The following is a 16,723-nucleotide window of genomic DNA, read 5'->3' on the forward strand; positions in this document are numbered from 1 at the left end:
CATTGTCATGACATGTTTTCACTTAGCACACATGTAGTGTATAAGCTCGTGTAAGGGCCACACTTTTTTAAAGATTCGGGTACGAGTTTTAACCCATATATATGAATTGAGAAGGGATGCGGGGCTAAGGGGTCAACTTTTGAACTTTTGCACCAATTTTGATAACATTTTCAGGGTTGGCTTATCTTCCTCTTATTAGAATACATTATAAGTTTCATCATCTTAGCACAAATGGGAAAAAATTGTAGCTAGCTGTCATAATGAGTAAGTGTGTTAGCTTAGGGAAACTATAATTTCAAAAATCATGAAAATGGACTGTTTGTGCTTAGATAAGTTCTAGGCAGTTCCTTGTCCAAGATGAAGCCAATTGCGGGCTCTTATGGTGTTTTTGTAAAATTCTGAGCATGTTAAAAACTCCTTTCATTTTTTCCGCTGTCATTACATGTCAAATGTTTGATACTTTTTTTTTTCTTAGAAAATAATTAGGAACCCAAAAAGTACCTTATCTTTTTCCTGACAATTTTTAGTCCAAAGACCACCTTGAAAGCAGTCCTTGGCGAATGAGTTTGCAAATACTAGTTTTCTTAACAGCTGCGCTCTTGCAATAAGTGCAAACTGAAAAAAAAAAAAATGAGTTCAAAGGTTTCAGAAAATGCTATTCAAATTTAGACCCTAATCTAATAAATCAAAGTGGCCTGCTGCATATGTTGAGTCGTCCTTTTCAACACAACACTGCTCTGTAGTAATTGCTTCGAGTTGCTTCTTTTTCTTTTCGGCTTTATAGTTCTTTAGCACCCTTGTCTGCGCTCAGAAATGTTTTCCTTGGTTGCTTGCTGGGCGTGCCACTTCGTCTGCACTCCATGTACTGTCTCCAGCTTGTCGAGCACTTTGGTCAGGCAGGCCCCAGTGGTGCAAAAACAGCGTTCGAAGGTTACACATGCTGAGTTTTAGTCAATCCAAGCTTCTATTTCTATTTACTAGCCAATCAGCTGTCGCCAGGCCTCAAGATTTTCCTTTTCTTTGTTTTTCTTTTCAGCTGTCTGCTGTACTCTCGATAGCAGGTCTTTTTTTGCTAGAGGGCATAAAAACAAGCATTCTAACTTAGGGATAAACTCCACTTTCAGTTTCTTGCCAGCTATGCTGCTGCATCTTGAAATCAGTGTTAAAAGATAATATTAATAGTTGGTGCGCCCTATATTGCAAAAATATTAATTTAAATTTTTCTACTGCATAGATGTCAACCAAAGTTGATGAAAAGGTTCTTTAATAGATGCACAATCCAAAACCACAAAAATTTAAAAACATGTTTCTTTGGTGAAAAATGATTTTAGCCCCATAAACTTTTTGCTTGCAAAATAAAATTAATTGCAGCTATATATGCAAAAGTTTGAAAAAGGATTATTTTGACTTGAGGCTTGTTCTTAATCACTGTCAGTGTCCTCTGAGCTTGAGGCCGGCTGATCCATTCCCTCAGATTCGAGCTCTTCAAAGGCAAGGTTCTCTGAAGGTTTCGCCAACTTTCTGAATGTTTCTCGAACTTTATCTGTATGTCGCTTCTGTCGAAGCATACATAATGCCATTGCACCTGACCACTACCCTTTTGAAGCCAGGAAAACAGCGTGAACATTTGTAAACATGGTAATTTAAAAAAATGAAGCTGCTAAATCTCAGACCTCAGATCATTCAAAAGCTTTGGTGCTGAGAAGAAAAAATTGCTGTCCCAACATCTTGCTTGGTTGCTGAACGAAATGCAACCGTATTTATGGGCCATTATGCCCAGGGCTTGCAGTGTAGTGAAACCGACATTCTATGGCCCTGCAGGGGGCACCTGTTAAAGCAGGTGTTTGTGTGTTTTGTGTGACACCACGGACCCCGAGTACCCACGCTTAGCCGTGTGTGGCATCGTTGTGTCTGGGGAAAAGGGATCGAGATGGATGATAGACTGGTTCACGCAGGGCTCAAAATTTGCTTCCTTCGCGTTGGACTGTACGGTGCGATGGCCACATTTTCGTTCAGAATATTGATGGACACTATCAGTTTGAGTCACCTAGACTGAACTGAACTCAGCTGACTAGACGCAGCTGAAGTGTACGCCACTTCTCCCTGGTGGTTGAGCTGATGCTGAGTATTTGGACCTTTAAGGCCCTTGGCAGAGGCAACACACCACTTTGGCCCACGCTTCCCATAGACAGCACCTCCGGCCAGACCCGACTGGGGTAAACCGGCAGTCGCTTTTCCTATCCTCCCCTACATCTTTCGCTGTCCTCTCTCCTCTTCCTTTCCTGCTTTTCCCATTTTTCCTGGCAGCTAGGGTTAACCTTGTGTGGCTAACCACCCTGTGTTATACCATATTTGGTTATAGTCGGGCTGATGTGGGCAGGGCTGCCTTGCACGTTCATATCCCGTCCCCTCGTTGGGCTCCGTGGTGGGTGGCCGCCACCCTGGCCGAACAACAAACTTACCTTTATGGCTTCCAAATCCTCTAAACCTGATCGCCTCGACAAACGGAGGCGGACTGAAGTTACAGCAGAATTCCTTGGAAAACCAAAGAAAAGCTATGCTAAGTTCTATGTCATTCACTCCGAACTTGAAGAAAAACCAGCCCGAACATTGTCCCCATTTTTAGTATCAAAATGTTTAACAAACACCTTAGGCCCAAAGTATAACATCCATCATATTCACGATCTTGTCTAGCCTGGAAGAAAGAAAAAGAAATTATCACGATAAAGACAAAAGAAAACTTATCGTTCACTGAAGCAAGAAAACGGCTAGAAAAAAACAATCCATTCATCTTCACCGCTAAGACACACTACGCGGACATGGCGTACAGGGGCGGAGCGCCAGACCACAACCTGGCACCTATCAAGGCGTCTTCGGACCCTATGGAAGGGCCATCCATGCCGCCCCAGGCAGATGCAGCCAAGGCTCCTCTGCCAGCTCCGAAAGAGTGTCTGCCAACCTCTGACTGAGTCGGGAACCCACAAGGTTTCCCAATCTAGAGGGAGGCTCCTAGCTAATTCATCCGTGGCATCGCCACGGGCCTCCAGCGCCTCCAGTGAGGCGATGGACGTCACCCCCAACACAGTTGTGTTGCAGGTGGAGGCGGAACTTGTTGGAAAAAAAGGGAAAACTGAGGGTAACTCCACCCGAACCTAAATAACTTTTATTCCCCAACACACCACAATATGGCCTACATAGTACAATGGAATTGTAGGGGTTTACTCTGAAATTATACAGACATCACAAATATACTTACATTAATGACACCTACAGCTTTGTGCTTCCGAGAGACAAACCTTGGTCCAAAGCACACAAATATCCTTAAAACCTTCTGAAGAGACCGAGAACAGGCAAACAGACTCTCAGGAGGCGTTGCGATCATAGCACAAAGCGACGTCCCGGCCACAGAAGTACCACAGAAAACTAAGTTTGAAGGAGTGGCAGTTAATATAATCAGCCACAAAACAATAACAATATGTTCTGTATACTTACCGCCACACCTAACCTTTACAGTAAATGACCTAGAAGAACTCATTCAACAGTTACCGGAGCCATTCGTGGTAGTTGGGGATTTTAATGGCACTCTTCTTTTGGGGGAGTGAACGAACCAACACAAGAGGACAAATTATAGAAGATTTTATTTTGTCTAATAACATATGTCGATTGAACACTAGAAAGCTGACATATTGCTGCCCCAACTAAGGCAACATGAGCTGCCTTGATTTAGCTATTTCACCTCATCATCCATGTTTAATGATTTTAACTGAGATGTTTTAGATGACCCTAGGAGGAGTGACCATTAACCTGCTATTTTAAAACTATCATCCTCTATACCCATCATCCCATCAAGGCCACGGCGTTGGAAGCTTCACCTCGCTGATTGGTCAGTTTTAAATCAAATGCCACATTAGAAAAACAGTACTCTGAAGAATTAACTACAGACGAAATAAATGAAAGGTTCTCCACATGCATAATAACAGCAGCATTATTAGCAATCCCACAAACATCCAAATACGCAAGGAGAAAGCACAAAATATGGTGGACGGAGGAGTGCAAAGCAGAAAAAAAGAAACAGAACAAAGCTTGGGGCATCCTTCGTCGATACCCAACTGCAAAGAGCTTGATAATCTTTAAAAAGGCAAAAGCCAGAGCATGATACGTCCGGCAAAATGCCGAGTAAACCTCTTGGCATAATTATGTATCATCCATTAATAGCTCAATCCCTGCAAAGAAAATGTGGGAACAGGTTCGAAAGTTCACCGACGATTATACCCCATTTACTCTTCCAATGTTGACGACACCTGAAACACAAACAACACTCGAAGAACAGGCGAACATTTTGGGCGAACATTTCTCTAAAGTTTCGAGCCCTTCAAACTATACAGACACATTTCAAAAACACAAGGCAATAAAAGAGAAACAAAAACTTCCCTTTCGTACAGGCACAAATGAAGAATATAACATACCAATCACATTACAAGAACTAAATACAGTTTTATCTCGCGGGAAAAGAACAACACCAGGCCCAGACAACATACATTATGCTATGCTTGCACACCACTGAAGCTGCCATAGAGGCCCTGCTGAAATTTTTTAATAAAATTTGGGACACTGGAATAATACCTGAAGCGTGGAAAAAAGCAGTAATAGTAGTACCGTTTTTAAAACCCAGAAAGCCCCTTACAAAACATGCCAGTTACAGACCAATAGCCTTGACCAGCTGTATCGCAAAATCTTTTGAAAGTATAATAAACGTCTGACTCACTTCTGTTCTCCAGTCCCGAAAACTATTAAATATACATCAGTGCGGGTTTAAAAAGTCATCTTCTACAACTGATCACCTGGTCCGCCTTGAAAACACAGTCAGGGAAGCATTCATCCACAAACAGCATTGTATTGGGGTCTTCTTGGACCTAGAGAAGGCCTACGATACAATGTGGAGGTTTGGCATCCTGCGTGACCTAGCCGAGCTAGGTATCCGTGGCAGAATGCTAAGCTGCTTGAGTGACTTCTTAACCAACCGTATATTCAAAGTCCGCTTAGGCTGAACTTTTTCAACTAACTTTGTGCAGGAAAATAGCGTTCTCCAGGGCTGTGTCTTAAGCACCACACTCTTCATAATTAAGATAAATTCGTTAGCAAAAGGGATCCCAAGGTCCATAATATTTTCTCTTTTTGTAGACGATGGCCAAATAGCATACACGTCCTCCAACTTGTCAATCTGCGAAAGACAAATACAAATCACTATAAACAAAATGTCCGCGTGGGCAGACAACAACGGATTTAAGTTCTCTTCACAAAAAACGGTAGCTGTTTTATCCTCGCTCAGACGAGGATTGCAAAGCAACCCTACACTTCACCTGAACCAGAATCCATTGCCCGTTAAACAAGAACATAAATTTTTAGGTGTCACCTTTGACAAAAAACTAACCTTTCTTCCACACATAAACAACTTAAAGAATAAAGCATCCCAAGCCCTCAATGTGATGAAAGTACTCTCAAGAAAACGCTGGGGGTCTGATAGGGCATGTCGTTTACATATTTACCGTTCTCTAATATGCTTACATATTTACCGTTCTCTAAAGTTAGACTATGGCTCAATAGTATACGGCTCGGCCAGGCCATCCTACTTAAAACGGCTAGATCCAGTTCACAATCTTGGTTTATGTTTATCATCCAGTGCTTATAGAACTTCTCCAATAGCTAGCCTCTATGTGGAAACTAATGAACCTGCTTTAAAAGGTCGAAGAACTGCACTAACTTGTACATACGTCCTCAAAATTCGTACTATGCCTAACCATCTCTGTTACTCTATTGTCACGAAATGCCCTTCCCAAATACTCTTCAACAACAAGCCTCAAGCAATTAAGCCTTTGTTCTTGCACTTCGAAGAAAAATGCCGAGAGCTGGACGTATTGAATGAAACTGAATGTATTGCACCAAGACACGAACCACTCCCTCCGTGGTACACTCTCCCTGCAGTTGTTGACCTCACGCTAACACAGTTTCAAAAAATGCACACTCCACATGAACACATATTGCAAGAATTCCTGGCACTAAAAGAAAAATATACGAATTACATTGCATTTTGCACAGATGGTTCAAAAACAAGTACTAACTGTGTTGGAAGTGCAGTAGTACAAGATGAAACAGAAGCAATAACAAGGCTACCTCCTTACACATCAGTTTTCACTGCAGAGTGCTATGCTGTTTGTACTGCTGTAAAAAAAAAAAGAAATGAAAACATTAAAAATAGCATCATTTACACTGACTCTTTAGGGGTCCTCACTGCATTAAACTCTAAAAATGCAGTTGAACCACTTATTGGCAACATAATACACACGATTTAGTACAGGTAATGTCCCCAAAACATAATGTAACATTCTGCTGGGTCCCCAGTCATGTTGGAATTAAGGGTAATGAGAGGGCAGACGCATGCGCTGCACTATAAAACGTGAGAACATACCACACAGGGATTGTATAAAGTTGGTGCACAGGAAACTAAGAGTTAGATGGCAAGCTGATTGGGAAAATGAAGAAAAGAACAAGCTACATTCTGTAAAGCCCTTTTTAAGAGAATGGAAATCATGCCGACATCAGGAACATTTTATTGAGTTTATTTTATGCTGTCTACGCATAGGACACACACACATCACTCATAATTTTCTCTACACAAATAAAGACAAACCAGTGTGTGAATTGTGCGGAGATGAACACACAGTCAATCACATTTTAATCTCATGCATGCAACTTGAGAACCTCAGACAAAAATATTTTACTTTATTTTATAGTAAACACATTTCATTTCATCCTGCAGGGAACAAGCATTCGTCGATTTCTCTCTAGTTTGTACATTTCTTAAGGAAGCCAATGTTTTCAATCGAATATAGAACCACTCTTAAGCACTTCACATGACAAATCATCTAACCTTGTGTTTGGCGCAATATAGCCATAGTTGCTCTTGCGCCATAAAACCTCATATAACTAGCATTCTATGGCTAACATGCTGTGGGCCGTGAAGATCACTACATTTGCAGCGCTGTTCCTTTAGGTGTTATGAGGGAGCTTGGAAGGGTGTATCTCTCTTGATGTCTCACTTGCATTGTAACCTAAGCTATCACTCTTCCATTTTGCAAGCCATCTTGTGTTTCACAGTAATACACTAAGCCATGCCTCTCTAATAGCAAGCTTCATCTTACTTCACCTGTGTGGGGATGGCAGCCATAACAGCCGCTGGAAGGAAATATACCTTTTTTGTATATAAACTGTGACGTGCATTCATAGGCAACACTGTGTTTACAAACAAAGTGAGCAGTGCTCGTCTCGTCACCACCTTAGCAGACTGGGTGTGAAAAGTAGACTTAGCTCCAATAGGAACACATAGAAACAAACACTTTCTAACTGCTTTCTGATTCACAGTGCACCTATGATGCTGTCCCTTGGTGAAGAGCAGTCATGAACATCCTAGAACAGATTGTAAAAATATGAAATGTCATTTCTAAGGTGGAGTATATTTAAAACACCGCGAAACATGAGGAATACGAGTCGAGGGCACAACCCATAAAATTGCATGTAAGCACATATACAAGCAAAACTTACCGAATTTTTTTTTTCTCATTTAACAAAGTATCAGTAAAGGCAGCAGGTTGTTAAAACTGGGTGTGTGCTCTGAAGTAGGGTGTGACAAAGTATGCTACATCATTTCAAAGGCAGCCTATTTTAAAACTGCTGTCATGAATGTGTATTGTGATGACAAAGTATGCTACATCATTTCAAAGGCAGCCTATTTTAAAACTGCTGTCATGAATGTGTATTGTGAAACCGGGCGTGGGCTCACTGTTCGCTCAGTGTTTTTGTGGCTTCACAGGCCGCATTTATTGAGGCATTTAAAAATAGATTGCCTTAAAAGTTACGTAGCATACTTCGTCACACTCTTAGAAGTGCTTAAAAAAGGGGAATTGCGCTAAAAAGAGACACGGACGAGGAGAGGACATGTATATGTGTCTTTTTTTTAGCGCAATTCCCCTTTTTTAAGTATGTATGACCGACTAGCCCAACAACGTGCTCTCTTAGAAGTGCTTAGAGTAGCCAAATTTTGCTGACAGACTGCTTCCTTTGGTGCTCTCTGAAACGAGAAAAATATTTTGGTAAGTTTTGCTTGCATATGTTTCCATGAGAACAATTTTCAACTTGTATGCCTATATGTTTCATGGTGTGTTAAGGAAAAATTAAATCGCCTTTAGAATGACTTTTGATATTTTCACAGTCTGTTCTAGGAAATGTTCATGACATCAGAGGTGCACAATAAAATTAGAAAACCACTTTGCGCACTTTTGTCTCCACGTATTTCTACGGGCACTAAGCCTACTCTTGTCGGTCCCTGTTGGCCCATCCGAGCAACAGCAGTGTTGGTCTGTGCTTACAGAACATATGTTGGACAGCTTACAATATTTCACAACAGTCAGTAGTTCCCTTTTCATGCTGTCATGACAGTTTTCAATTATATGTATACATGTATACTTTGTATGAACTGTAGTCATGCTACATAGTCTCCCCTTCTCTTTATGTGATGCTCGGTATATTTTAAGGGTATGAGAAATGAAGATCAGGAATATAATATTTGTTTAAATAGTCTGGTTCTTTATGCATCTATTTTGCAGAAACACATTTATAGATTAAATTACCTGTGCTGATATTCAAACTATTTGAGAATATTCAGTTTTATTAACCAGTCTTTTCAACTGTAGTCTGCTTCAAAACCCAATTTTATATTTGCCAATAATTTTTGGAAACACCAGATGCCCGATACATAGAGAAAAAAGTGGGTAGCCACCGTTATTGAAAATGTGGAGGAGGAGAAGCAACAGTTAATTCATAGTACACTGCTTGAAGCTGTGCTTCCTTTGAAAAAGTATGCTGTCTTGGAGCAGAAAGATTAAATACATTTTCAGTCTTGAATTCACTGTCTAGGTAAATAGTCACTGCTGTAAAAGGTTCATGTATACTATTCATTGTCACTGGCCAGACTATGTTTTTCTGCACCTTCAGTGAGCAGGGAATTTTGACTGTGAAAATCAGGGAAAACATGGAAAGGTTGGGGTTCTTTGCAAGACTTATTCCCTAGATGCCATGTCATAGCAGAAAAGGGCTGCGTTAACTTGCTGCCTAAAGAAGATATTAAGCAGGTAGGCCTGAGCCTAGAATGACATGTCAGCTAGGGTGTGTGTGCTCCAGAAAAATGTTCTCTCTTTGGTCTTGTGTCTGTGTCTAGGATTTCTCGTGAATTCAGGAATGTGGTGTAACAACACAGCTCTCGTTGCTATTCCTTAGCTGCCAGCAGAGGAAGAGTCTGGCCGAGGTTTGGCACTCTAATTGCAATGAAGTCAGTGAGAAAAATAAAGAGAGTCAGAGCTGTTACGCCCGGAAGTGGTCATTTGGGCATGTGAAAATATATGTATATGAGATGTGGAACAAAGGTGGATGTTACAGGAACATCACATTTATTTCCATCTTGCAATATCCACTACCCATTCCGTGCTTTGTATAGTATTAAATATGTCAGGTATATGACTCCACCTTGTGTGAAAGAAAATGTCTTGTGCCATGGCACTCTTTGGTCATATCTGCCCTTGTGCCATTAAAATTCGTCATCATTATCATTGCATATGTATATTGACTACCTTGGTTCATGTAAATAGGAATCTGCAAGGGTATGGCGCATGAGACTTCTTAATGAAGCATTCTGATAAGAAAAATGATGCAGTCTTGTGCCCGATCTCTTATTATTTAGAAATTACTACTTTAGTGATTTACTGAGTCAGTTAATAATGATATCTGTGCTGCAGCACTAAATGAGGCTTTTGTTAACTATTTTTCTTCCCAAATCAGGGCCTGTATTCAGAGCTTGCGGCGTTATCAAAGTGTCGCTATCTCACCTGACCTGGAGCCGATTGGTCGAAACACCGGAACCGGGTGTTGCCAATACGGTACCGGAAGAGGCAGTAACATCGTGTTCCGGCGTTTCCACCAATCAGATGACTCGAGGTCACGTGAGATAGCAGCACTTCGATAACGACGCAAGCTCTAGATACGGGCCCTGTACTAGTCTTCGTAGTATAACTCCTCATGATTACGGTTTTGTTAATGCAAAATTCTTAAAGAACACTTGTGCCTATAGCTCAGTTTTTTAGCCCATATCTTTTAATAGTCACTGGACACTGGCACACTTCCTGAACAGTGGAAAATTGGGAAGATCGTTTCACTTCACAAATCTGGGAGCAAGTCCTCTCCTACTATTTACTGTCCCATATCAATTACAAGTACATGCTGAAAATTACTTGAGCATATCATATTCGCCGCACTTGTGAACTTTCCTGGGAGTAATTCATTTTTCTCGTCCGCACAACATGGTTTCTGCGAAACATATTCATGTGAGACTCAACTAATTTCTTTTACAAGTAGCTTACATCATATATAAGATAAATCATCAATCGCTGATTGCATCATTTTAGACTTCTCGAAAGCCTTTGATAAGGTTTGCCATTATTTGTTTCTTTAAAAATTATGTCTCCTAAATATTGACACTAATTTGTTCAAATGGATCGAGTGGGTGCGTCCTCGGACCATTAATGTTCCTAATTTATATAAATGATCTTCCATCCTATGTGTCATCTAACATACATTTATTCGCTGATGACTGCATTATTTTTCATGAGATAAAAAACAATAATGATATTAACGTCCTACAGCGCGACCTCACGGCTATAGTTAATCAGTGGCTGATGGAACTAAACTCTAAAAAATGCAAGGTCATGCATGTCACCCATACTGCTAATCCGTCCCCTGTATACTGTCTGAATGACAGTGAACTTGATAGTGTCAATTCTTATAAATACTTAGGTATTCACATTTCATCCAACCTAACCTGGAGACTTCATATAGATTACGTTATCAACAATGTAACAAAGTGTTAGTTTATCTGCAACATAATTTTTCTCATGCACCGTCTGCTTTGAAATCAGTTCTTTATAAAACATTAATACTTCCAAAGTTAAAATACTCAGCAGCAGTCTGGGGTCCTAGCCATGACTACTTAATTACTGCACTTGAACATGTTCAGAATAACTCTGCTCGTTTCATTCTTTCCAACTATAACCAAAGAGCAAGCATCACAGAAATGAGAACTAATCTGAGTCTTCTATCATTGCCTTCAGGACGAAAAGCTTGCCGGCTAACCCTATTCCACAAATATTATCATTCCATCTTACACAACAATTTCTGTCACAGACACTGCTATTACATATCGAATTGCATTGATCATCTCTACAAAGCAGCCATCCCCTTATGCAAAACAGATTCTTTCTTACGCTCATTTGTTCCCCGTACTTCAAAGAATGGAAAGATCTTCCAAATGAAATTATATCTATTATGAACAAATAATTTTCGCAAAGTTCTAACTTGCACTGTATAAGCACTACCAGTTTTGTATTTACTAATAAAGTTATTCCGATTTCATAGCCAACATTGTATATATGTATAAGGTCTATTATTTATGTACCCGCATTTTACATTGTTTCCTCTGAATTTCTTTTTGCCCATTCCCCTCTAAAATGCCTGTACAGGCCTGAGGGTAAAAATAAATAAATAAATAAATAAAACTATTTTTGAATAGTGCAGTCTAGTCATGGATAGATGCTGTGGTGCTGGTAAGAGCTCAGTATTCATCACGGGACTTGAGGATAGTGGTGTTATTCGGCTTATGCTTTAGTATTTCACTATAATGTTCAGGTCGGAAATGTAGAGTATTCTTGTGGTCGTTCTGTTCCATCTCGAAAACATCCTTCTGTGTTCAGTAGTTCTCTGTTTCCTGTCTGACATTGTTTTAGACTAGACTGTGGATGCAGTCATATACAGTTTTCTGTTTTTCAGTGATAACACATTTCTAGTGAGAAGCATCCTGTTGCAGCCTTCAGTGTATTTATGCTCAATGCCACCGAAGCCTGGCTTTACCACTTTCCTTGTAATGCAAGATATGCCGGAAAATACCTCCAAGGATTGCATTTATGTCCTGACTGCTTCCACATCGGTTTAGACATCCTGTCCTTTGGTGAATTATGTTGTTAATATGCTCCGTTAGAAAGCAGTGCAATCTATCACAAAATAAATGTCCCTTCTAAGGAACTGGCGCTTGATCATTCATTGAAGCTGGCTATTGGTTCAGTGTTGCACAGTTAACACAAGTTCCTTAAATTATTGTCTGAACTCCTTTGTCATAGTATTACCGAGCTTTTCTTCATGGCTTAACTCGCACAAATCCACTGGTGGTGTTCTTCAAAACTGCTGGTTGTAATGGGGTCAGGATACTGAGTATTATTATTTTGTTCAAAGCATATTTCTTTGCTATTGACTTTAACTACCCAGAGGGAGCAGTCAGCTGGTGAAGGCAAACTAAGGATGTGCTTCACGACATGTTGTACTGTGTAGCTCAGTTGAAAAGCATGGTTTCATGTACCTGAAAAAAAGGAACAAAACATTTCATATTTGGTATTTGAACATGAACTCGAAATGCAGAGAATAAAACCTAATGCTGTATTAAATGGAATTTTAATAAATTGGCTGAGTAAAGAGTAGTTTGCACATAGTTTCACATTGTGGCCAAATACTTGTTTGGAATTAGTTTAAACATGTACTGTAAACTTTTACATTTTGATGTTTTAAGCTACACAATATCACCATGGGAAATTATAGTGCTCAAAGTAGTTGAATTAGCAAGTGCATTTTTTGTACCTGCTTTTGCGATTAAATGAAGTTATAGTGTCGAAATAGTCTAGCATTACAGTTACAAGGGCGAAACAGCCATGTTGGAAAAGTGCACTGCTAAGATGGATTTTCTTTTCTCTTCTTTTTTTCACCAGGTTCTTCTGCGCTATCAAGTTGAACGAGGAGTCATCGTGATACCAAAAAGTGTCACAAAGGAAAGGATCATATCAAACTTTGATGTATGTTTTCCTGACAACTTGCGTCGCCTGACATGTTTTGTCCTTTCTGCTCTTTCTTCTGGTTCTTTTCCTTGGCCGTTGCAATGTTACACCGTAACCTTAAATCTATGTATACCAACAATATCTCTTCTCTCTAGATAGTTGATCAGAATATTTCTTGATGAGAGCAAGAGAGTAAATATCTGAACGGTAGATCTTTTGGCCAGTTTCTATGTAATGCTTGAAGGACCTGTACAAGTGCACCTTGTTCAATGTAATTCTGAATGTGGTATAGACTGGTCTTTCACCAGTCACCAGGCCCACTGCATAATTAACACTAGACATGCTACATGCAGCTTTTGTAAACATTTTCGAAATGGTAGAACAGTTTGCTGCAACCAATACCTTCCTTCACTTCATTTAGATGCGGTGCACTTATGTTTTCATTACCTAACACTTAATATAATTGTATGCATATGGGAGCTATCTGTGACACTCACATGAGAACCATGAACTTAATCACAGTTTTTATGAGGCTGCTTCTGAAAACCTTGGGTTCCAGTGCTCAACTACCAATTGATTGCATATCACTGTAGCAGAATATGTATTGCCTGGTTAATTTGGGCGCATTAGTTCATATGTGTAGTTGTGAGACTTGTCTGCTGTCTGCAGCTTGCGGCAAGGCAAAGCAGGGCTGTTGATTGCATACTTACACATCTTTACCCTGTGGAAGATGTGTTGATTCATAAGCATGTGCCGTAATGATAGAAACTCACTACCAGCCGTGGTTTGTCCTGATCTTGCAGAGCACTTAGCCAGGACTTTTTTTTTCTTTAAGGGGGGGGGACATCATGTAGTGGTGTGACATCTAGGTAGTTCACTGCATTATTACCAAGGTGCCAGGTGGCTCATGACCAGCAGTGTGAGCACTCCTATAAGATTTGAATGCAAGCCTAATTTTAGGGGGCAGGTTGCACTTCTTTACTGCCCCCTTTTGGCCATGTGCCTGTCCCATTGCTGAAATCTTTATTTTAGTGCAAGGGCATTGGAATTCACATTCCACTTCTAACTCCTGTCAGTGGCTCCCCCTGTAGATGCAGTGCACTTTGCTACTTTTTAAATTTTTTAAGGTAAAGGTCAATGACTCCAACCAGGTTCTTTAATAAAAAATCACAACGTTTCGGAGCCGACTCGACTCCATCATGGTGTGACTCCAAGCGAGATGCAGCTTGTCTCTTTAAGGCCTTGTGTCGACGACCTCCGGGTCAATGGCCGCAATCCATGAATGTATGAAGAGGGAAGGGTGCCCAAAGAGCGATTAACATTACCGGGTGTTTGCTGAATATGCCATGACTCGAGTAAAAGCCTCCTGCATGGATTAGCTTCAGTATTCAGTATAATTGTTCTGTCAAAGTCAATGTTATGGTTGCATGTCTCGCAGTGTTTGACCACTGTGCTGCGCTGACTGTGCATTTGTTGGACGTACCGAGAAATGCAAGTCTCCTTTGTTTCTTGTGAGTAGGACGTCGAGATAAGGCAAACTACCCTGCTGTTCACGTTCAACTGTAAATTTTATGACAGTTTGTACAGCTTATCTCCGCGAGTTCCGCGCTTATCTTCTTTGCTGTTTGGCCAACTTTGGTTATTAATTACACAAAATATAATAATGTTAGGTAGCTGAAAACTGTCTGGCTAAATACACGCTTGTTTTTATCTATGTTCAATTTGTTTTGACTTTTCTGGGTAGTGTAGATGTTTCTATAAAATTTCTCAAAATCAGCCTGGGAAACAAAAATTTACCTACTTTGCAGGCCTTTATCTCAAAAACGGTTAAAGCAGAGCAGCAATAATTCTGCACTATGTTCTCAGCATACTTGTCTATCAAGCTACTAAAGCTTAAATTGTAAGCACTGTGAATGAATGTCATCTTCATCTCTAATATTCATCATTGGTCATCTCGTCTGGAGAAGACACAAGTGTGGATGAACTGCTGCTTGTTGATAGCTGCTGCATCGGCTTGCCTGGGAATAGAAAAGTGAACCTTCTGGTGCTTCCTCCTGTCTCACAACTGGTGGAGGTGTCTCTTGATCTCATAGTCCTCTACGCGGCACTCAATGGAGCTTCGTTCCGGTGATATTGTTGGCTCCACGTCGACCATCATCATCATCAGCCAGACTATACCCACTGCAGAAAGAAATCCTCTCCCATTTTCTTCCAATTACCCGGTCCTGTGCTAGCTGCATCCACTTGACCCCTGCAGATTTCTTAATCTCATCCACCCACCTAATTTTCTGCCGCCCCCTGCTACGCTTACCTTCACTTGGAATCCAATGTTACACCTACCATTTTCCGTTCCATGGCCCTCTGTGTTGTCCTCAACTTAAGTAGAACCCTTTTCGTTAACCTCTTTGTTTCAGCTCCATAGGTCAGTACTGGTAGGATGCAACTGTTATACAGTTTTCTCTTGAGTGATACCGGTAAGCTGCTAGTCATAATGTTTGAGTGCCTTCCAAATGCACTCCGTCCCAGTCTTATACTCCTAGTTATTTCCCTTTCATGGTCCGGATCTACGATCACTACCTGTCCTAAGTAGACATACTCGCCTGCCATTTCCAATGCTTCACTACCTATTTTAAATTGCTGTTCTTTTCCCAGGCTGTTAGTCTTCTGGCCTACCTTTCTGCTTCTCCTGTCTAGGTCATTTATCATTAGTTGCAGTTGGTCCCTGAGCTATTTAATAAGGCAATGTTATCAGCAAATCGCAGATTACTGAGATATTCATTGACCCTGATGCCTAATTGGTCCCATTCCATGCCTTTGAATACTTTCTCTAAGCAAGCTATAAATAGCACTGGGGAGATTCTGTCTCCTTACCTAACAGCTTTCTTAATTGGAATTTTATCACTTTCGATATGCAGGACTATGGTTCCTGTGCAGCCACTATAAATATCTCCAGTACTTTCACATATTGCGCACCTACACTCTGATCTCGCAAGGCCTGCATGACCGCTGAGGTTTCGACCGAGTCAAATGCTTTCTCATAGTCAATGAATTCTATGTAACCATCATGGCCCATGCCGATTCACCTCACCCTGCTGTAACTGCCGTTCCGGCACCTGCCGCTACTGACGTGCATCCTCCAGGTACCCGTGTTACCTCTGTGAACCTGACGTCCCATGGTGTCCTTGTTCCTCAACCCTTAGGCCAGCCTACTTGGTCAATAAGCTCCCGTCAGCACAACCCTCCTGTTTTTACCGGTCTCCAAGGTGACGACATGGACGACTGGCTCCAACAGTACGATTGCATGAGTGGATTTAATTGCTGGAATGCTTTTATGAAGCTCATCAACATCGCATTCTGTCTCAATGACGTGGCCAAGACATGGGACGCCATTCCTGACTGGTTTCATTTCACCTCACAGATCCAACAGATCTTTGGCACTGTTGGTGCTGATCTCACAGCTTCCCAAAAGATGCTTGACACCCGTATGCAGCTTCCTGGTAAGACCACATCATACATCGAAGATGCCCTTGTTTTTTGTCGGCACGTCAACACCGCAGTAATTGAAGGCGACCATGTTTGCCATATTTTGAAGGACACTGGATTTTTGCATTCGCAGCTCTAGAAACCCCCAAAATTCTCTACTGTAGCTGACATTCGCGCCACTTGCCAATGACTTGACCACCTATAGTTGCTGCGGCTCAACAACACCTGGAATCCAAGCCAAACTCCTGAGGCTGCTCCAT

The 16,723-nt window shown here is 41.0% G+C and overlaps 1 protein-coding gene across 3 annotated transcripts in view; it reads left to right on the top strand.

Moving 5' to 3' along the window:
• The window catches only part of LOC146202388 (aldo-keto reductase family 1 member B1-like), a 90,248-nt gene that overhangs the window by 61,821 nt on the left and 11,704 nt on the right, over positions 1 to 16,723 (top strand). For all 3 annotated transcript variants that reach the window (XM_084588146.1, XM_084588144.1, XM_084588145.1), the window contains exon 9: positions 12,915 to 12,998. In XM_084588146.1, coding sequence (XP_084444272.1) covers positions 12,915 to 12,998 — 84 coding nt within the window. The remainder of the gene's footprint in view (positions 1 to 12,914; positions 12,999 to 16,723) is intronic.

Source organism: Amblyomma maculatum, chromosome 1, assembly GCF_055883805.1.
Source record: "Amblyomma maculatum isolate TAMU_Amacu chromosome 1, ASM5588380v1, whole genome shotgun sequence".
NCBI lineage: Eukaryota > Metazoa > Arthropoda > Arachnida > Ixodida > Ixodidae > Amblyomma > Amblyomma maculatum.